The 21,959-nt window shown below is 48.6% G+C and overlaps 2 protein-coding genes across 5 annotated transcripts in view; one reads left to right on the forward strand and one right to left on the reverse strand.

Moving 5' to 3' along the window:
* Window positions 1-11,929, forward strand: part of ptprna (protein tyrosine phosphatase receptor type Na) — a gene marked incomplete at both ends in the record, with an annotated part of 28,053 nt that extends 16,124 nt beyond the window's left edge. The window contains 10 exons of the mRNA XM_079731392.1: window positions 332-610; window positions 1,866-2,013; window positions 2,262-2,335; window positions 3,041-3,118; window positions 3,436-3,555; window positions 4,077-4,243; window positions 10,567-10,620; window positions 10,937-11,001; window positions 11,168-11,268; window positions 11,858-11,929. Of these exons, the coding sequence (XP_079587518.1) occupies window positions 332-610; window positions 1,866-2,013; window positions 2,262-2,335; window positions 3,041-3,118; window positions 3,436-3,555; window positions 4,077-4,243; window positions 10,567-10,620; window positions 10,937-11,001; window positions 11,168-11,268; window positions 11,858-11,929 (1,158 nt within the window). The remainder of the gene's footprint in view (window positions 1-331; window positions 611-1,865; window positions 2,014-2,261; window positions 2,336-3,040; window positions 3,119-3,435; window positions 3,556-4,076; window positions 4,244-10,566; window positions 10,621-10,936; window positions 11,002-11,167; window positions 11,269-11,857) is intronic.
* dnajb2 (DnaJ heat shock protein family (Hsp40) member B2) overlaps window positions 1-21,959 on the reverse strand; it is a 266,812-nt gene that overhangs the window by 244,149 nt on the left and 704 nt on the right. For 2 of the 4 annotated variants that reach the window (XM_079732662.1, XM_079732663.1), the window contains exons 2-9: window positions 21,428-21,516; window positions 20,761-20,870; window positions 20,131-20,184; window positions 19,455-19,577; window positions 19,061-19,171; window positions 18,087-18,216; window positions 17,811-17,881; window positions 13,674-17,384 (exon numbers count right to left, since the gene is read on the reverse strand). In XM_079732662.1, coding sequence (XP_079588788.1) covers window positions 16,747-17,384; window positions 17,811-17,881; window positions 18,087-18,216; window positions 19,061-19,171; window positions 19,455-19,577; window positions 20,131-20,184; window positions 20,761-20,870; window positions 21,428-21,492 — 1,302 coding nt within the window. In that variant the 5' untranslated portion in view covers window positions 21,493-21,516 and the 3' untranslated portion in view covers window positions 13,674-16,746. Of the gene's footprint in view, window positions 1-13,058; window positions 13,221-13,364; window positions 13,439-13,673; window positions 17,385-17,810; window positions 17,882-18,086; window positions 18,217-19,060; window positions 19,172-19,454; window positions 19,578-20,130; window positions 20,185-20,760; window positions 20,871-21,427; window positions 21,517-21,959 lie in introns of those variants that run through there. The other 2 variants (XM_079732664.1, XR_013811713.1) reach the window with 2 other exon arrangements.

Below are 21,959 nucleotides of genomic sequence, written 5' to 3' on the forward strand. Positions count from 1 at the left end.
AACCTCCTTACCTTTTATCCTTAATTGATTAACATGGGCTTTCAGCCTGAATTCAGACCATTAGTTCATCCAAAGTACAGAAGGATCCAAACACAAGATGACACATTTCCATGGGCCACCATGTGCTCTCCTGGTACTACGTAGTGCACTCATGTTTGAGTTTAGGTAGGATGCCATCACTATTGAGAACAATGTATACTAGAGTAACAACAAAAGAGGTGCTATCAGTGATATGCGAGATCCTGATGAATAAATCAGATCAGTGTATGGTTCTCAGTCCTTCATGAAGTTATTGTCTCCCTGTCCCACCCACCCCCCCCCCGGACCCCAGGAGCTGTGTCGGCAGCACATGGCCTCCAAGTCCTCCTTGTCCCGGCACGACGGCGCCAGCGGGGGCGGTGCCGGGGGAGGCGGCCTGGCCAGCGGCTCCGTGACGGCCGCAGGGGCGGGGGGCCGCCGCGGGACCGACACCTCGCGCGTCAGCAGCGTCTCCTCCCAGTTCAGCGACGGGCCTCAGCACAGCCCCTCCTCCACCCATAGCTCCACCCCCTCCTGGAGCGAGGAGCCCGCCCAGTCCAACATGGACATCTCCACGGGCCACATGATCCTGGTGAGCCCCCCCCCTAGACCCCCTCGCGGCCCCGGTCCAGAGTGTGTGGGGTCGAGGGTCGCCAGTGTGGACCGGCATCCAAACGCTCTCTGTTTGTGTTTCTTATACAGAGAAACACACTCATACTGTGCAGTCTACATGTTCACCCATGCATCAGCCGTTCTACACTCTTTATTGTATTCCCGTCGCATACACCTGCTCGTCGCTCACGTAGAGTAAGCAGTAAGTTGCCTTTTTCAGATCTTTGATGAGCTTGATGTGAGAAGAAGTGTTGAGGTTCTTTAATTGAAGTTGTTTCACCCAAGACATCCTAGGCGTTACACAGCAGCACTAGACTCAGTGTGTCTCCCCCCCATAGCGGACCAGGGACTAGACTCAGTGTGTCTCCCCCCTATAGAGGACCAGGCACTAGACTCAGTGTGTCTCCCCTATAGAGGACCAGGCACTAGACTCAGTGTGTCTCCCCCCCCTATAGAGGACCAGGCACTAGACTCAGTGTGTCCCCCCCCATAGAGGACCAGGGACTAGACTCAGTGTGTCTCCCCCCCCCCCTATAGAGGACCAGGCACTAGACTCAGTGTGTTCCCCCCTATAGAGGACCAGGCACTAGACTCAGTGTGTCCCCCCCCATAGAGGACCAGGGACTAGACTCAGTGTGTCTCCCCCCCCCCCCTATAGAGGACCAGGCACTAGACTCAGTGTGTCTCCCCCCCATAGAGGACCAGGGACTAGACTCAGTGTGTCTCCCCCCCCCCTATAGAGGACCAGGCACTAGACTCAGTGTGTCCCCCCCTATAGAGGACCAGGGACTAGACTCAGTGTGTCCCCCCCTATAGAGGACCAGGGACTAGACTCAGTGTGTCCCCCCCTATAGAGGACCAGGGACTAGACTCAGTGTGTCCCCCCCTATAGAGGACCAGGGACTAGACTCAGTGTGTTCCCCCCTATAGAGGACCAGGGACTAGACTCAGTGTGTCTCCCCCCCCCCTATAGAGGACCAGGCACTAGACTCAGTGTGTCTCCCCCCCCCCTATAGAGGACCAGGGACTAGACTCAGTGTGTTCCCCCCTATAGAGGACCAGGGACTAGACTCAGTGTGTACCCCCCCACCCCCCTATAGAGGACCAGGCACTAGACTCAGTGTGTCTCCCCCCCCTATAGAGGACCAGGCACTAGACTTAGTGTGTCCCCCCCCCACCCCTCTATAGAGGACCAGGCACTAGACTCAGTGTGTCCCCCCCCCACCCCCCTCCAGGCCTACATGGAGGACCACCTGAGGAACAAGGACCGCCTGCAGAAGGAGTGGGAGGCACTGTGCTCCTACCAGGCCGAGCCCAGCTCCGTGGCCCTGGCCCAGAGGCCCAGCAACATGGAGAAAAACCGCCACGCCGACTCACTGCCATGTGGGTACAGCTGATACCGCACTTACATTAGAGGTTCTGCTTCTACCTCCCATGATAGTAGGGAGATTATCTATAAAGGCACACGTCTATCTGTGGGCCTGGCTCCCAAATGGTTCATAGATTTCAAAGGTATCCTTGAGATGTTTCATATTGTATATTAACAAATGGAGAAGAAGCGTGATCAACTTTACAAACACAACACAAACACAGCTTTGATTGGCTGATCCATTCATTGTTATTCTTTCTAGATGACCACTCTCGAGTGAAGCTGAAGATGGATGTGAACCCAACTAAGGAGGACTACATTAACGCCAGTATAATAGTAAGACCATTCTAAAATATATTAACATCAATACTATTGGAATACCATTCTAATGCTACATCAACACCAGAACAAAAGGCTGTTCTAACACTGGTACAACAGTAAGACCGTTCTAAGACTACATTAACACTGGTTCAACAGACCGTTGTAAGACTACTTTAACAGTGGTACAACAGTAAGACCGTTCTAGTGTTAACAGTGTTAACTACATTAACACTGGTTCAACAGACCATTGTAAAATGTAGTAGGGGTAGTGGGGTAGGGGTACTACCTAGTACTAGTCTCAAAGTAAACACTCAGCTACATAATGTACGATAATGTATTGAAAACAAATCATTCTTCTTTCGCCAACAATATAGTTCTTCAAGACAGCAAAATGGTTGTCAAGAAACACAGGCTTGCATTCTTTGAGTTTGGCAGCGCAAGGACTTGAACCATCCATTTGATAAAAGCTGCATCAATGCCAGCAAAATAGTAACACCATCTTTAAACTATGGAGAGCGAGGTTAAAGGTGTTATATTACAGAGTCAACACGTCGCTGCAGGAAAACCCTTTCACACTCATTCCTCTGAGCATCACTCGTCCGGGATATGTCATGATAATGAGCCATTAAGCACTTTCCTGATCCCATTATTAATAAATGGTTGATGAATCCCAAATGGATCTATGAGGTATGTAACAGGGCCGGCTTCTCTATCCCCCAGATCGACCACGACCCCCGGCTGCCCGCCTACATCGCCACGCAGGGCCCGCTGCCCCACACCATCGCCGACTTCTGGCAGGTCTGCACCACATCGCTGGGGGGGTTTACTGTGTGTGTGTGTGTGTGTGTGCGTGTGTTTGCGTGTATGTGTGTGTGTGTGTGTGTGTGTGTGTGTGTTTGTGTTATATATGTATTGGTAATGTATTCTTTGACATGTACAGGTCAGTGTCTCAGTGTCTGTACATCTCTGCACAATTTGACTTCCCATGAGAATGAATGACATTTGGGATCTATATGAACTAGTGATGATAAAATAATAATACGGTCATAGTATTATGACCGTTTTATTCACGGTCATAGTGATGATGATTCTCGTGTGTATGTTTGTGTGTGTAGATGGTCTGGGAGAACGGCTGTACGGTGATAGTGATGATGACGGCACTGGTGGAGGACGGAGAGAAGCAGTGTGAGCGCTACTGGCCTGACGAAGGCTCCTCCCTCTACCACATCTACGAGGTACACACACACACACACACACAAACACACACACACACACACACACACACACACACACACACACACACACACACACAGCAGTGTGAGTACTACTGGCCTGACAAAGGCTCCCTCTAACACATCTACGAGGTAACCCCCGCCACTGGAAACCAAAGCACCAACAATGGAGATCAACATTGAGTTGAGTCCACACGTTTTGCAGTGCGACGTGAGAAACAGGTGTAAAGATCAATATAGCCTATAGCTGTATAGCGGCCTATAGCTGTATAATAGCCTATAGCTGTATAGCGGCCTACAGCTGTATAATAGCCTATAGCTGTATAGCGGCCTATAGCTGTATAATAGCCTATAGCTGTATAGTGGCCTATAGCTGTATAATAGCCTATAGCTGTTTAGTGGCCTATAGCTGTATAGCGGCCTATAGCTGTATAGCGGCCTATAGCTATATAGCAGCATATAGCTTTATAGCATGCACTAGCGCGGCTGCTAATACCTGTGTTTGGTGCCCCCCCCCCCTCCAGGTGAACCTGGTGTCGGAGCACATCTGGTGTAAGGACTTCCTGGTGCGCAGCTTCTACCTGAAGAACGTGCAGACCCAGGAAACCCGGACCCTCACCCAGTTCCACCTGCTCAGCTGGCCTGCAGATGGCATTCCCACCTCCACACGGCCCCTGCTCGACTTCCGCAGGTACCGCCTGCTCTGGATACAGGAGACCAAAGGACAGCAGGACAGACAGACAGAAAGTTACACGACCAAGGGCAGCAGAACAGACAGGCAGACAGACACAAGACCAAAAGAGAGAAGGACAGACAGAGAGACATACACTAGACCAAAGGACTGCAGGACAGACAGACAAGACAGGAGAGCATAGGACAGCAGGACAGACAGACAGACAGACAGACAGACAGACAGACAGACAGACAGACACAAGACCAAAGGACAGCAGGACAGACAGACAGACAGACACAAGGCCAAAGAACAGCAGGACAGACAGACAGACAGACAGAAGACCAAATGACAGCAGGACAGACAGACAGACAGACCAACAGGAGATCAAAGGACAGCAGGACAGACAGGCAGACAGACTGACACATGGAGAGAAAGAGAGAGATACTGACCGACAGATACAGGGACAGAAAGACAAACAGACAGACAGATATGGGGACAGACAGACAAACAGAAAGATAGACACAGGGACAGAAAGACATACAGACACACCCCAGACACACCAGTAGATCCATTCTGCACCTGAATCGCACCTCTAACCCTAAGGGCCCTATCTTGCATCCAGTGCAATTTACTTTCTACACCGACGCATGTGTCGTTGCTAGTTTGCAACTGGGAGAATTATTTTCCCTCCACAGGCACGCGTCGCTAAATTAGGGAATGATCTTGCGCCCCAAGGGGCGTTTCAGCAAAAGGAGGAGGCGTGTTCTGGCGCAAACGTTCCCTGGTGCTATTTTGCAGTTTCAGAAAACAATTCCACCACTAACCAGGAAAAACCTGGTTTAAAGTCAGTGGTGCATTGTTCAGATCCTATTTTAAGGGCGCATGCATAATGTTGCTTGAGCGGCTCGTGCATACACTTTGCTTTTCTCATCTACCTCGCCACACATTCTTGGTAAATTATTTGGGAAAGAATAAATGATACAGCGGTGATAAGTTGTACTTTTAAATCAATGCATCTGCAAACACCGTACAGCAAACACATATTTTCTTAACACAGACATCGTGCTCAAGCCCATAACTTGTAGGATTGATGAGTATTTGATCGTGAGAAAACATTGTTTTATCGCAAGTGAGTGTTAAAAAGAATGAATGAATGAGTGTCTGTATGTGTAAAATAATTAATGAATGCAGGCGCGCTTGTGTGCATCCATCTGTTTAAACACTGTGGTAACCCGCTCCTCAATGTCTCGGGGTTCAAGGTACGTGTCACGCTTTGGAGTCGGGGTTAAGCCGAACTCAGCATTTATTACAATGAACTCTCAAAACAGGGAACACATGCACTATACATAGGGTCTCCGTGAGCCTCTATTCGGATGTGGTCTCGAGCGCTTCCCTCGTGCCACTCGCTCCTGTTCTCCCTTGTCGTCAGCTCTCGTGCTCCTTTTACGATGGCCTCCTGGCCTTCTCCTCCCTCCGGCCAGGTGTCCCCTATCTCGCTGATTGGGGGGAGAGAAGTGATGCTCTCTGTCGCCGGTTAGCGGGTGGCGGTGGTATACGCCGTCCATGACTACACCTCGGACCCACCCGGGCCGAGGTTTGAGGAGTGGGATGCCACACTCCTTCACCGCTTGCTTAAGCCTCTGGTAGATGGGGAACCCGCCCAGGCAGGTATCCCGTTGTGATAGGGCGTTGGCGTTGGCATGCTCCCTGCCCGGTTGGTGGTCCACCTTAAAGTGGAAGTCCTGGAGGGCCACAAACAATCGCGTCACCCGGGCGTTGGTGTCTTTGGCGCCGGCCATCCACTTCAGGGGGGAGTGGTCGGTGACCAGGGTAAACTCCCTCCCTAGGAGATAATACCTTAGTTTGTCCAGGGTCCACTTGATGGCTAGGGCCTCTTTCTCTACCGTTGAGTAATTCCGCTCGTTTGGTAGTAGCTTTCGGCTGATGTACGTGATGGGATATTACTCTCCGGCCCGGACCTGGGAAAGGACTCCCCCCAGCCCCACCTCCGATGCGTCTGTATGCACTTTAAGGGGGGAAGCAAAGTCGGGGGTTATGAGCACCGGCTCCGAGGATAGGGCTTCCCGGAGCGTCCCAAAGGCTTGGTCGGGTGCCTCGGACCAGGTGATCTGATCCGGCAGGGCCTTCCGGGTCAGGTCAGGTCGGCTGGTCAGCATGGCAAACCCGGGTATAAATCGCTGATAATACCCGACTAGTCCTAAAAACGACTTCACCTGTTTCTTGGTGCGGGGCTGGGGCCAGTCCCGGATAGCGGCCACCTTGCTCTCCTGTGGCTGTCCTACCTGGTACCCCAGGTACGCCATTTCTTCCAGCCCGAGATGACATTTGGCCGGGTTGGCAGTGAGGCCCGCTTTCCGCAGCTCCCCCAGCACCGCCCTCATCTGGCGGATGTGGACATCCCAGCTGTGACTGTAGATGATGATGTCATCTATATAGGCCGCTGCGTAGGCCTGGTGGGACCTCAGGAGCTGGAACATCGATGGGGCTCCATGGACTCCAAAGGGGAGGACGGTGTACTGGTACAGGCCCCTGGAGTTGAGAACGCTGTCTTCTCCCGGGCCGCCCGGGTCAACGGTACCTGCCAATACCCCTTAGTTAGGTCCAAGGTCGTGAGGTATCGGGCTGGTCCAAGGCGTTCGATCAGCTCGTCCACCTGGGGCATGGGGTAGGCGTCGAACTCGGAAGCCTCGTTCAACCTCCTGAAGTCATTGCAGAACCGATAGGTTCCATTTGGCTTCGGAACGAGGACTACCGGACTGGACCAGGCACTGCGTGACTCCCCAATGACCCGGAGCTGTAGCATCCGGTGTACCTCAGCCTGGATGGCCTCCCTCCGGGCCTCTGGAATCCTGTAGGGGTGAAATCTCACCTTCACTCCCGGCGCCGTCTGGATATCATGATGTCCGATCGTGGTCCTCCCCGGTATCTCGGAAAATACGTCCTGGTGCTGCATGACAATCTCGTCGAGATCTTGTTTCTGGGCCGGGCTGAGATCCTCCCCCACCGGAACCTCTGGGATCTCGCTTCGGGCCACCATCGCAGGGGAGCAGGGTTAGGGGGTTCCCCACCCCCTCTCCACTGCTTCAAAATGTTAATGTAGTACAATTGGGTAGGCTTTCGCCTCCCTGGTTGTCTAAACCTATAATTCACCTCCCCCACCCGTTCAACAACCTCATAGGGTCCCTACCACTTGGCAAGGAACTTACATTCTGCCGTGGGGACCAGGACCAGGTCTCCAGGTTGGAAGGTTCGCAGCTGGGCTCCCCTATTGTAGACTCTCGCTTGGGCCTGCTGGGCTTGCCGGAGTTGTTCCCGGACAATGGGCCACACCTGGGCCATGCGGTCCCTCACCTGTTCCACATGGTCCAGGGTGGTGCGGTGGGAGGACGGCTGGCTCTCCCATGCCTCCTTGGCTAGGTCCAGGATGCCGCGGGGCCTTCGTCCGTACAACAGCTCGAACGGTGAGAACCCTGTGGAAGCCTGGGGCACCTCCCGTACGGCAAACAGGACATGAGGCAATAGCTGGTCCCAATTTTTTCCGTCAACTTCCATGGCAACTTTTTAGGCATTTGCTTAAGGGTTTTATTGAATCGTTCTACCAGGCCATCCGTCTGTGGGTGGTAGACTGAGGTCCGGAGCTGCTTCACCTGCAGGAGTCTAAGTAGTTCCTTCATTACTCTAGACATGAAGCATGAGCCCTGATCCGTCAACACCTCTTTAGCTATCCCCACCCGGCTAAAAAGTAACATTAGATCCCGGGCAACCGCCTTAACGGTGGCTGCGCAAAGGGGTAGAGCTTCGGGGTACCGGGTGGCGTAGTCCACCAGTACCAGGATATATCGTGTCCCCGGCTGGTCTTGGGTAGGGGCCCCACAATGTCCAGAGCTATCCTGTCAAATGGGGTTTCTATGATTGGCATGGGGATAAGGGGGTCCCTGACTGAAGCTCTAGGCGCTACCCTCTGGCATTCGGGACACCCCTGACGATGAAGCTCGACATCCCTCTATAGCCCCGGCCAATAAAACCTTGCGAGCACCCGTTCCCGGGTCTCGTCCATGCCCAGATGGGCTCCGAGGAGGTGGGTATGGGCCATAGACAGCACCTTGCTCACGTACGCTCTTGGAACTACTAATTGCTCCCTTACTCCCCCCTCTTCTTCCACTACCCTGTATAACAGCCCCCCCTTTGTGCTGAAGTGTGGGGGTGTGGCAGGTGACTCACCGAGTCCTGGGTCTGTCCGTTGTGGGCCAAAACGTGGCTCCAGGCATGTTTTAGGGCCTCGTCTTGGAGCTGGGCGCTGGTGGACTGGCCTGGTCGGGCCGAGCCTTCCCCCCCCCCGGTAAGAAGTCCGAGAACTCGGTGAGGGGGGAACTCTACGGCTCCTCCGGTGGGTTGTGTTGCTCGGACGCCGTGAGGGTGTCCGGGGTGTCTGGGAGTCCGGGGTGTCACCCCGTGTGGTGTCCAGACGACCACGTGGCAGGTCTCGTAGGTCCGGGTGTCCCCGTGCACGCAGGCCACCTTCATGGGTCCCCCCTCCCTTCCTCCTGCTAAGTAGGGGCGGAGGAGGGTGACCACGCTGCCGGTGTCCAGTAGGGCCTGCGTGTCCCGGTTCATGACCCGTGCTGGTATGGTAGGGTTCCCGGACGTCCCCTGCGCCCAACAGGTCGCCAGCATGCAGGGCCGGCCCGTCCCCTTGTCCGCGTAGGCCGACGGCATCGACACGTCCCGGTCTCTAGGGCAGTAGCGGGCTATGTGGCCGGGCTGGCCGCACGCATAGCACCGCCTCCCCTCGCCTCCCCTCGCGACTCTCCTGGGTCACGATCGGTGGGTCGGGTGAGGGTGCCGGGGCCTCGGTTGTGGGTCCCCGTCGGTCTCGGCGGGTCTCGGCGGGTCTCGGTGGGTCGTGGGGTGGTCCCAGTACTGGCGCTCAGTTGCTGGGCCACCTGCCAGTTCTCCAACTGTCTTACCAGGTCATCCACCGTGTCGGGATGGTGGTGGGCCAGTATCCTCCGGGCGTCCGGCGGGAGCTGTCGTATGGTTTTGTCTATGAGGACCCTGTCTATAGGGCTGGGTCCGTCTCCGGTCGCTAGCTACCTCTTCACCAAACGACCATGTTGTGCGATCTGCGTCCGTACCGCACCCCGGACGTCGAATCGCCAGTTGTGGAAGCGCTGCGCGCGGGCCGCGAGGTTGTGTCCGTAGTAGGCCAGGATCGCCTGCTTGAGGGCGGGATACTGTTGGGCGGTCTCCGCTGGCAGGTCTTGGCTCGCCTGCTGGGCGGGACCGGTGAGGAATGGTGCCACGATGTGGGCCCACTGCTACTCTGGCCAGTTCTCCCTCTGGGCGGTCCGCTCAAATACCTCCAGGTACGCCTCCACGTCATCATCGGCTCACCAGGCTCACCAGCCTGGTGAGCCGACTGGTCGGGGCGGTGGTCGGGGTGTCGCGGACGACGTATTGGGTGAGCCATAGTACGGCTTCGCGGAGCAGGGCAATGCTCTCCGTGGTCTCCCGCTGTAGGGTTGCGGCTTGCACCTGCATCTGCTGTTGATGCTGGGTGGCCGCGACCGCGGTCCCATCCGGGTTCTTTCTCGTTCCATGGAAAGTGTGACCTGTGCCATAACGCCGATGCATTATACAATTCACCATCTACTGTATTGTATGATGTACATGTATATCCAACCATATACAAAACTCCATTTCCATGTGTCTCTGGGCTCACCTCCTTCATGGCCCTCTGTCTTCCTTTCTGTCTGAAAGTGCGTAGGTCGGTGGCTTATATCTGCACATCTCTCAGTGTCATTTTTGTGGTTTGCAGCTAGTACTCTGGCTCCAGTTGCATAGTCACAAAAATGAGCATTGGCAGGTGTGACTGGCTACTGCAGAAGGACAGAGAACGATGGCTCTACTCCTCCTCCTCCTTCTCCTCCTCTTGTCTGTCCTCCTTCCCTCCTCAGCACTGGTGTCTTCTCTTCTCTTCCTCCGTTTCAACATGTCCTCTTCCGTTCACGCTCAGTCTATTGTCCTTCATTCATGTTTACATGTTCTCATGTCATCAATACACAGGCCCCCATATCGATTGTTCTTATTCCACCTTCATTAATGTGTTGTGTGTGCCCAGTATGGAGGTCTGCCATGGACCCTCTCCTTCTGTTTTTGTTTCTATACTGGATAGACACTCTGCTGCTCTGTCTCTATAGCTCTGTCTCCCTGTCTCTATAGCTCTGATCCACGGAGAGTTTAAATGGTTGTTTGTCTGTTGTGTCTCTCGGGCCCCGGCTGCCCCAGCTCCTTTCTTTACCTTTTGTGTTGTTCTTTAGAAAGGTCAACAAGTGCTACCGAGGTCGCTCCTGTCCCATCATCGTTCACTGCAGGTACAGTCGACTCCTTCCTACATGCAGAAGACAGCCCCCTGCGGGGCTATCTAGCGGCTCTTTGCTTTGAACTGCAGCTGATATATTCTAGCCGTGTTACATAACGTTTAAAAATCATGTCCTGCATTTTCAATCAATGTTTGCTTCAAATCTTGAACATGAGACAAGTTGAATATGTAACAACATAAAAATACGAATTCAATTTTATTTCATATTAGAGCTGTAAAACTGCTGGTTACTGCAGAAAAACAAAGTGTGCTCCCGAGAAGTGCGTTTGAAACGGTCTCCTTTTGCACGTGTCTCTCCCCGACCACAGCGGCGGCACGGAGAGGACCGGCGCGTACATCCTCATCGACATGGTGCTGAACCGCATGGCCAAAGGTGAGTCACCCCCGTCCACCCCGCACAGAACACCATGCCGGACACCTTTCCCCACAGCGTGGAGAATGAAAGGAAAACTAAAGGTCCTCAGTAACTCAATCTTTCATTTACAAATGCAGTTTATTATATATGATGTGCATCCACATTGACGGGTGAAGACATCCAGGTGTTGTTTTTGATGTTCTGTCATCAGGAGTGAAGGAGATCGACATCGCAGCCACATTGGAGCACATCAGAGACCAGAGGCCTGAGCTTGTTCGCACCAAGGTACGACCAATCTGAGGATGTCCTCCCACCAGGCCCCTCTTACTCCCCCAGAGACCTTGTGTGGCCCTCTACGTTTATAATCCTTGGAAGTACATGTTTATTTGTTTTGGCCCTTTGTAATGGTGATACCAGGGGCGTAGGAATGAGTTTAACATTGGGGGGGACACATATCGGAAACCTGACAGATCCGTTAATGGTTTGTACAGAAATATGTCATAAATGAACTACACTGAAAAAATTCACAAATATATTTTATTCTACTAAAAAGATACATTTATATATGTAAAGGAAAACACATTTTGAATGGCAGTAATGAACTGATGAATATCAAATCAATTCTTTAATTGCACGCTCAATCATCCAGTTTTTTAGAATAAGAAGCGGTGACAAGACGCTGTGTTGCGCTTTCAAAATAAAATAAAATATTTTTCTCCCCCTGGTATAATTTTTAGGTGGGACAAATGCGCCTGTCTCCAATATTGGAGGGGACACGTCCCCAACGTCCCCCCCGTCCCCCCCGGTTCCTACGCCCTTGGGTGATACCATTACCGATATAATTAAATGTTCACTTGACGTTTTGTGTCCACAGGACCAGTTTGAGTTCGCCTTGACGGCTGTGGCAGAGGAGGTGAACGCCATCTTGAAAGCCCTCCCACAGTGAGGGGCAGTACCTGAGGAAGAACCTGGACCCTGGACACACGCACACACACACACACACACACACACACACACACACACACACACACACACACACACACACATGCTCGATCAATATCATTGGCATCCCATGAGCCAACAGAAAGTGGAATTGATGCACGGTGGCCCGTATTGAAACACAGGGTGTACAATAGAAATTAGCGCACGACAACATGCCAATGATGTAAACAACAATTATTATTTATTCAGAAATCCCTTTGTACTAACTGGGAGTGATTCCCGGGTCCCAGTATTATTCTGTCTCTGATCTTGACCAGGAAACAATGTCTGTTATTGTGCTGTTCTCTCCAGCCTGTTTATTTGATATGAAACCGGGGGTACATTGTACAGTAAAGAGGAAGCTTCTGTTGCTTTTTGCCATCAGAGAACATCATTGAGTGTGTTCACTAAGCCAGAGGGGAAGTGATGCTAAATACATACGGACTCATTCATAAAAGCAGTTGATGCACTGCACTCAAGCAATGACTTCAGATATGGTTTGGGGTCGGGAGTGGCAGCCATCGTCGTGATGTCTTTAAAGATCTTTAACTTTGTAGATCCTGTCCCTTCTAATCTGTGTGGTGTCGTGGGGGATGCGAGCTGCAGTCATCTTGTGTTGCCGTTGATTTAACATCTAATAGGTTTTAACTCAAGTGTCTATGCCTTGACAAAATGATTGTCTGCCGGAGTACTGCACACTGAAACATCTAGACACACTCGACACACAAATACACACACATGAACACAATCACACACATATACTGTCTACAGTTTCTTTCACGGATTTGTCTTCAGTGTGTTATATTGTGATTACTGTAAATAATTCACCGCCATTAATGTCTTTCTTTAATGTAGCAGACACATATAAAATAACTATAAAAATGTATTTTTGACTTGCCCTGAATAAATTTGTGATGTGACGCAGCATTTAACTATTGTGAAGTGTTGTTATTTAACATCATTACGTTTCCATTCCATTGATTAGTTGGCATAATTCAAAACTCAACTTCTGTTTCACTTTGATTACAATTGTTTAATGAGGACATCTGATATTAAAAATTCTAGTTCATTTTTCTTTACAGTGATATCAGTCTTCTCTATCATCTTTACACACAGAATGTAACACACACACACTTGCACACATTCAAAGTAACAATAATCCGATCCTCAGAATTGTTTTCAAATAAAACTTTGAAAAGTATTATCAGCAGGTAGTGAGCCACATGGGAGATAAAAGTGCATCATGGGTGATTGACCTGTCGAAATAGACAAGGATAAAAATCATTAATCATCGCAATTAGCGGATAACTTTAAAACTCATTTCTGATTAACAATTTATTAATTAATCATCATTCAATAAATAATAAATATCAGAATCAGTATTGAATATTTCAACTTACCTCAAGGCAAGGGTTTAGAGCACAGTGCAGAGGGAAACAATCAGGTCAGCCCGTGAAGGCCTGGAAGTCTGACTCTGAAACAGGAACATAGAAACACAATACATGAGACAGTATTGCAGAAAATAATAATTATTTAAATTTAAGTAACATTTATACACTCTCTTAAACACTTAGACACTTACTTAACTGTTAAAGCATTGCTTAAATTAAATCCCAAGCACGTAAATGGTACTATAAACATGTTGTTAAAAAGGCAGCCTCACACAGGTTCAAATGTGGATCTACTATTGCTAGTTCTAATGGTCTGAAGATAAATCTTTTCAGAATACAGTAAAGATATTGTGCCTTAGGAGAGCGCTGCATGTGTCAACTATTAGAATAATGGTCTTAATACATTCTGCCAGTTATTGTCAAATAATTCAAATTTCTCTGCTCTCTTTTTAGCTGAATATTTTTTATTCTGTCAACTTCCTTTTAACAATTATTTAATAAAATTGTAAACAATTAATCAAACAAGATTCATGTAGTACAAGTACAATATATTGCCATTTTTCAAAAGCATAAAAAAATACTCCCTCTCCCCTTGTCTCTTATTCAACGTAAGTGTAATCAGTCTTTGCAAATCAATCCAGTGCTGAAGCTGTAATTTAGTCATTCAAGGTAAACAAGTAGGAACACATAACTTAAATTTGAAATGGTTTCAGTCAAGTATCATAAATACACAGAAACAGAAAACCTAAGCCGTTGAGGCGCAGATGGTTGTACAATAGAAAAAAAGGCGTGACTTTGTCATAGCATACATATTTCATATAAAACCACCATGCCAGATTTGTTTTATCAAGCTTAATGAGGTCTTGCTGATTATTACTGTAGTGGGAGATTTTCTAAATATCATAAACATCCTGTCTGGCCACAGCTCAGATTGTCCTCGTTCAGATGACTCCATGCTGTAAAATACATTCTACATGAAATCATAAGACAAATTATATTATTCCCCCCCATTGAAAACAATCATTCAATCAGACAGTTGCTGGTGTTCCAAGGCAGTGTCTGTGCAGCGTAGGGTCCGGTTTGGGCCCCCTTCCAAAAGCACCATAGTAACCCTTTCTAAACAGTCACAAGGGTCACAGAGTTGCTCTCCCTCCCTCCTTCCCCTGGTGTCTCTCCCTCGTCTCCGTCCCTAAACTAGATGTGGATCTGGACCGAGCCACCTCATTAGGCTGATTGTGTGATTTAGAATCACTTCAAACCTTTTTCAAAGGTTCTAATTACATTCAAACTAGTAAGTACAACATACTCTGTTGCTACGGTCTCTCTGTCAAAACAGAATGTGACTTCAAATAGATTCACATCTTTAAATTAAAAAAATATATAAAAATGAATACAAAATCAATCCAAATTGATCAACTAGAAGACAAAATGCCTTTAAGTACATTTTATTAGGAGCAAAAGTTGACTGAAGACTTGGCTGCTTCTGAGTCTTCTTCATGGCACAGGAGGAAAAAGGCATTCCATTCCATTCACTGATTGTATAATTAGCACTTTCATAAACAGCAGCCATGTTGGAACTTGTCTGGTAGTACCTGGGCCTACCATCCATTAATCATGACCCAGGATTCAGACCGTATGCAGATCACAGAACTCCAAACTCACCACACTAATATATAATTCAAACATCTGATGAATTAGTTATGATAGTTAAGTCGTGCTTAAGAAGGCTCCCCATGATGTCCTTCACATTCCATTTGGTCAAGATGGCGTCTTGAACTTCTTTTATGGAACCTGTCAATCAACTTCATCGCTGGAGGGTGTCATTCCACCTCATGGTCAGATTATTAACACCCCTCCTCTATATATATTGTGGTCTATATTTTGATTGATTTCAAAACTAATCAATTAATATGTAGAATGAATATCTGTTACGGTCATGTATCAAGTAAAAATACCAAACACTGTCAGATCTTCAGTATGAATCTAATTGAGTTGCTTTTCTGTCTTTCAGATTATCATAGAGTAAATCCTTCAACATTTCTTGGCTGCTTGACAGAAAAAATAAAGTACATTTTAGACATCGTTCTGGGTATGGCCACTTGTGAGGAGTTATGACCATGGACAAGTTAAAGACTTGTTCATTAATCAATGAAAAATAATCAGATTTCAATGAAAATAAGGGTTGCAGCTTTGTACAATAGTAATCTCACAATAAGAAAAATGTGCTTTACATTAGCATGCTTTGATAGCCAGGTCTATTATATATATTATATATATATATATATATATATATATATATATGTATATATATATGTATATACCCTGGACAGTGAGAAGTAAACCATGCAACTGTCGGGTTCTACCTTCTGTCCTCTGAATGCGTGGGCATTTGGCCCCGCAGACCCAGCCACATGGACACACACACACACCCACACACCCTCACAGCCCCCCCCCACAGACACACACACAGCCGCCCACCCAGACACACACACACACACACACACACACCCTCTCTCTAGAAGCAGGCCGCTGGGGTGAGCCATTGTCTGCGGGCCGCGTGTGTGTGCTGATACAGGACAGCTGTTACGTAACACTGCTGCAGAGTCCACAATGGGGGATCTGTGGGGAACATTCCACAGTAGCGTCTGAACTGACCGGCTGGCCCTCGTATGTACACACACACACACCAACCCACCCGCTCACCCTCACACCCACAGCCAAATAAAAAAAACACACACACACACACCTACCTAGCCACCCCCCCCACACACAAACACACACACACAAACCCACTCACCCATCCCCACACCCACATCCCCACACACACACACACACACACACCTCTACAAACACACACACACACACACACACACACACACACACACACACACACACACACACACACACACACCTTTAGGAAATAATAACTGGGTCCTCATATGCTCTCTGTTATTGTTTATCCAAATACTAAAAAAGGAATTCTAGAGGAAAGGGAAAAATAAACAATAAAATATAATAAATGGTTTGTGCTTTTTGGTAATAATGCAGCATATGTTTAAATCTGTTCATTTGTTAATGCAGGAAGGCAGGGCTGGCCATCGGCAACGAATGAAACAACCCTTCAGACAAACGTTTAGCGTTTCCTTTTAAGATGGCACGTCAATAACATCAACACTGTCAGAAATGTTAGTTAGCGTAGGCAGATTTCAGGTGAATTGGTGGTGGAGTGTATAGGCTACCATACCCCCACCTGACTCAGTCACACACACATACAGACCCACACATGCATCCATGCAGACACAGAAACATACATGCATGCATGCAAGCGCACACACACACACATGGAAACCTGTATGCATGAATGTACAGACTCACACACACACAGACACACTCAGCAAACAACACATGTACATTTCTTTTTCTTTTTGACATTCCCTGTGACCAGTTCCCCATCCTCGCTGCTAGGGTGAGGTGGACCGGCGTTCCCATTTGGACCCAGAGGAGGGTCCCCAGGCAGAGGGCCGGACCCCCTGGACAAGCCCCCCGCCCCCTCCTCCCCTCTGGCCTGGTCAGACCCTTCTCCCCTCTCCAGACCCTTCTCCTGCCTAAAGCCTTCTTCCCTCACGCCATTGGTCCTCCCCTCCTCCACGCCCCGCCTCCCCCCGGCTCCTCTAGGGCCCCCGGTCCGGTCAGTCCCGCCGTGCTCCCCCAGCCCAGCACCTGAGATGAAGTCTGTTGCCGTGGTTGCGGCGGCTCTCTGCTTGGCCTCCATTTCTGACAGGCTGCAGGCCAGCGCCAGCTGCAGCTGCTCGTCCTCGTCCTCCTCCCGCTCTGCCCCTACCCCGCCGTAGTTGAAGTAAGGGGCAGAGCTAAAGGAGCGCTGGGCGGCGGCGGAGGAGAAAGGGCTGGTGCGGGGCCTATCAGTGGGAGGTTTGTCTTGCTGGAGGCGGGGTCTGGCGGGCGGCGGGTGGGAGGAGTTCTGATTCCGCTTGCTCAGCTCCAGCATAAGGGCCATCTCATCCGTCACCCCTAGAGACAACACAAACACACACACACACACACACACACACACATACACACACACACACCCATACAGACATACAAAGGACACACACATACACACATACACACGCACACACACACACACAAACATAGAAGTAAACACACACACACATACAGACACATAAAAAACAAACACACACATACACACACACACACATACATACATACATGGACACACAAATATATACACAAATGCAAAGTAGATGTGTTAGGAAGTGGCAGCAACAACGATTGAGAAAGGCTATATTGCATACAAGGATAATCTATACTATACTTTTGTATACTGTACTATAATTAACTGTACTTTACTTTTTGTGTACCATAATCATATCCTACTCAGGCATTGAGCAAAATGTTTAGGTGTTCAGTCAAGCACCTTATCGTCCATCTTACCATTAATCATTATAGTCTTCAGTAAACCATCCTCCTCGATCTCAATCCTCTCCTGTCCATTCTCTTTGATCCTACAGGACAAACAAGCACACGCACACACACACACACACACACACACACACACACACGCAAACATACAAAACTTAAATACAGACAACATAAGCCATTAAACAATGCAATCATAAAGAATGGGTGTGACAGCTTGGAGGTACAAGATAATAATACAGAACAGCCCCAGGGTTCATGGTTCAGCGCCTGACTGAGGCCTGGACGTACTTCTTGGTAGTAGTGCGTTTCCCGTTGATGATGCGGGTGGAGGTGGACACTGATCTGAAGCTGCTCATCGCCGGGCCCCCCAGGCCCTCCGAGCTGCACGACCCCATGGAGGAGAAGGAGGTGAAGTCCGCTGGAGGCCGCAGGACAGGAAGGTTATGATGAGAGGATGAGGTTATGATCAGATACTGCAGTGAATTCAGAAGCCAATGGCGGCTCTGAGGGGGGGGGGGGGGGGGGGCATTGGTTCAATAAGGAGAGCTGAGCCCCCCTACATGCGAAGTTCAAATTAATAATTTGTATATAATTTGTTTTTCGAAGCGAGATTGTAATACATCTAACTAACCATTGAACATTTTGCATTATTTTTAATATAAACCATATCAACTTTATATTGTGCACTGGTGCTTATGGAGATGCCTTGAATTAGCCTGCTATCGCTAGACCAATTCGTAAATGCATATTAGTCTGGAACCTCAGAGCAAAGAAAACAACAATCGGAGCAACAACATATGTGACGCATCAGCGGTAGCCATCTTGCTGGCTGTGATTGGCTGAACCAGGCCAGGTCTGCTGAACGGGAGGGGGCCAGACGCATATGACAGAGGAATTTAGAACATGAGCTGGCAGAGTGGTCTGGTCCCTAGGATAGCCTTGTGTTTTAATAAACAAAGCCTGAGATACAACCCATGGCACTGAGGAGTAGATAAGGGGCATCTCTAGCACAAAGACGCTTACAGTTTAGGCTGCGGATTTTGGGAATCAAACCTACCACTCTTTGGCTGGGTCGAACATCAAAGCCGCTAAACAATCCTGCCAATGGATGTGCATGTGCAAACGCGTACAGAAACACACACACAACCAACCATGTATAAGCATTCTCATTTTTGAACAGAGATGATGCTGTTGTGTGTCTTTATGTGGTGACCAGTGAGAGTGTGAGTCAGCGTCAGCACCATCAATCTCCTGATGTTTACCTCCAGGTGCCGGGAAGGAGAAGAACCGACCGGGGCCAAGACGGGAGGAGGGGCCTGGGTGGTCATGGAAACCACCGTGACTGTGGATCCCTCCAAATGGCGAGAAGTCATCTGAGAGAGAGAGAGAGAGAGCGAGAGAGAGAGAGAGAGAGAGAGAGAGAGAGAGAGAGAGAGAGAGAGAGAGAGAGAGAGAGCGAGAGAGAGAGAGAGAGAGAGAGCGAGAGAGAGAGAGAGAGAAAATATTTAATTAAGATAAGGGACAATGTGAGTAGTATATATACAGTACAAACAATACTATGATAAATGTACCTTTGGCAGTACAATTACCATGCATTGGTCTCTTTTTTCATGCATTACATTTTGCATTACTTATTATTAGGCTGATCTGACGCACCAAAGAAGCCAGCAAAGGGGTCCTGGCTGCCGAAGAACTCCCTGAACACCTCGTCAGGGCTGCGGAATGTGAAGCTGAACCCTGGGAAGTCCGAGGGGAAGTCTGTGGGGGAGCCGGGGGAGCCTGTTGGAGAGAGGCAGGACCACAGAGGGAGACAGAGAGAGAGAGAGAGAGAGAGAGAGAGAGAGAGAGAGAGAGAGAGAGAGAGAGAGAGAGAGAGAGAGAGAGAGAGAGAGAGAGAGAGAGAGAGAGAGAGAGAAAAGAAAGAAAGAGAGAGAGAGAGAGAGAGAGAGAGGTTCAGCGGCAGTGGATGGAGTTGAGAGATGAGTCAGAGGGGGGTGTGAGAGGGACAGGGATGCATGAGGAAGGAGTGGAGGAGTAGAGGAGTAGAGGAGAAAGAGGTGTGAGCAGTTTAGTAAAGAAGGGAGGTGTACAGTTTTTGATTGACAATACAACTATATACATTTTTACAAAACCATTAAATCAACATCAAAAGTTGTACATTGCACATTCTATACAAATTTACGTTTCATGTAATTACATGTATAATACATGTCACAATTGCTTTTGGAAATGATCTTACATTTGCAATAATCGAAATGCCTCATAAACTAATGTATCTAATGCTGTATAATATCTCTAGGGGAATCTAAATAACCCCTGTAAGCTGACCTACCTCTGCGTGGCATCCGGTCATTTCCATAGCTGTCATACGACGCACGTTTACTCTCTGTAAGTCACAAAGAAAACACAAACCAATCACTGACATTCAAATATAACATGAACACACAAAAAATAAAGTCTGGCTAAAGCAAGACGGTGATATTGGTAACCACGGTGACTCATGAATCCAACAGCTGAAGCTGAACTGTAAGGAGAGCTGCTAGGCCAGAGAGACAGATGCGCATGGCATGACTCATACAGTGTCAATACACACAGCGCACACAGCCAGACATAACCACTAGCCACTGTCCCCCTAACTGAAGTTAGTCTCTTGACTCACTAACGAACAAGTGGTCAATTAATAGTCCAACTAACTTCATCAGCCCGGCCCTCGGCCCAGGCCTCGGACCCCAGACAGACACCAGTTGTTAATACCAGTAGATTACTCACAGCCCCTATTCCCCAGGCTGTCCTCCAAGGTCCCCCCCCACCATTGACAACAGTGTAACTAACCTAACCAACCAACCAACCAACCAAGTGTTGGTTCACCCGTTCTTTGATCCATTTACTCAACCATCTCTTCATCCATCTCTTTGGCTCCGATTTCTCAGAGCTGAACAACTAGATCTGCTGCCAGACTCACTGTCAGACAGAACTTCATAGGCTTCAGCGATTTCTTTGAACTTCTTCTCTGCCCCCTCCTTGTTGTCTGGGTTCTTGTCTGGATGCCACCTCAGAGCCTGCTTCCTGTACCTGAGGAGATATAGAGCACAACGGAAGGTAGCCTCGCAACCAACAGCTATTTGAGATCGAATCTATAATTAATAAGAGTTTGTCTTTCAGATTCATTCTTTCAACAGCCAATTCATTTTTAATTTTCATTGTTTACTTTTTAACATAATATCACTGATAAGGGTATTGTTAAATGGAATGACTATGATTTAACATAATGTAAAAGCCACACCACTTACAACGGTAAGTATGCCACACTGCTGACCACTGACCCTGAGCTGAAACTACCTAACCCTAAACTACTGATGTGACACGACCTAACCCCAAACTACCCTTGTGACACTACCTAACCCTAAACGACAGGGATTATTACCACGAAACTAAAAGGTGTGAGACGACCTAACCCCAAACTACCAGTGTTACACTACCTAACTCTTAACTCCAGATTAGTCACTACCTAACTCTTAACCACAGGTGAGCCTATACCCAACCCTCAACTACACGTGAGCCACTACCCAACCCTCAACTACAGGTGAGCCACTAGCTAACCCTGAGGTACGCTGTTGTTGTGCACTCACGCCTTCTTGATGTCCTCCTGGGAGGCGGTTTTAGAAACCCCCAGGACCTCATAGTAGTCCCCCATGTCTTCTGGTCTCTCCTCAGTGATCTAGATCGCCAAACACAGAACTCAGTCACAATAAATAGGTATGGAAATGAAAGAGAAACTACAGAAATCCTATTGTGCAACACATTTGGATATGTTCCAAATATATTATGTTACATATTACGCCGATTATACTTTGAATTAGCCTACTTTGACCCTGGTTTCATATAGATGATGCAATGGCAGTCACTCTAAAGAGTTTCGAAACGGAGGTGACGTCGTTATATTTAAATTAAAAAAACACTGGAAAGATCTCTGACTTTATTTAGTAAATGACGCACCGATCATATCTATACGACCCTACGTCAGAGAGGAATTTATTCATGTTCAAACACAATGACTAAAAAAGGCATTCAAAGTGGACTTCCAGCAACACTTGGTGTCTGAGGAATCGCTCTTCGCCAAAACAGAAACACCAACTGGTTCAGTGGTCCACTGGCACCAGA

This window comes from Pollachius pollachius (assembly GCF_949987615.1).
Source record: "Pollachius pollachius genome assembly, chromosome: 3".
Lineage (NCBI taxonomy): Eukaryota > Metazoa > Chordata > Actinopteri > Gadiformes > Gadidae > Pollachius > Pollachius pollachius.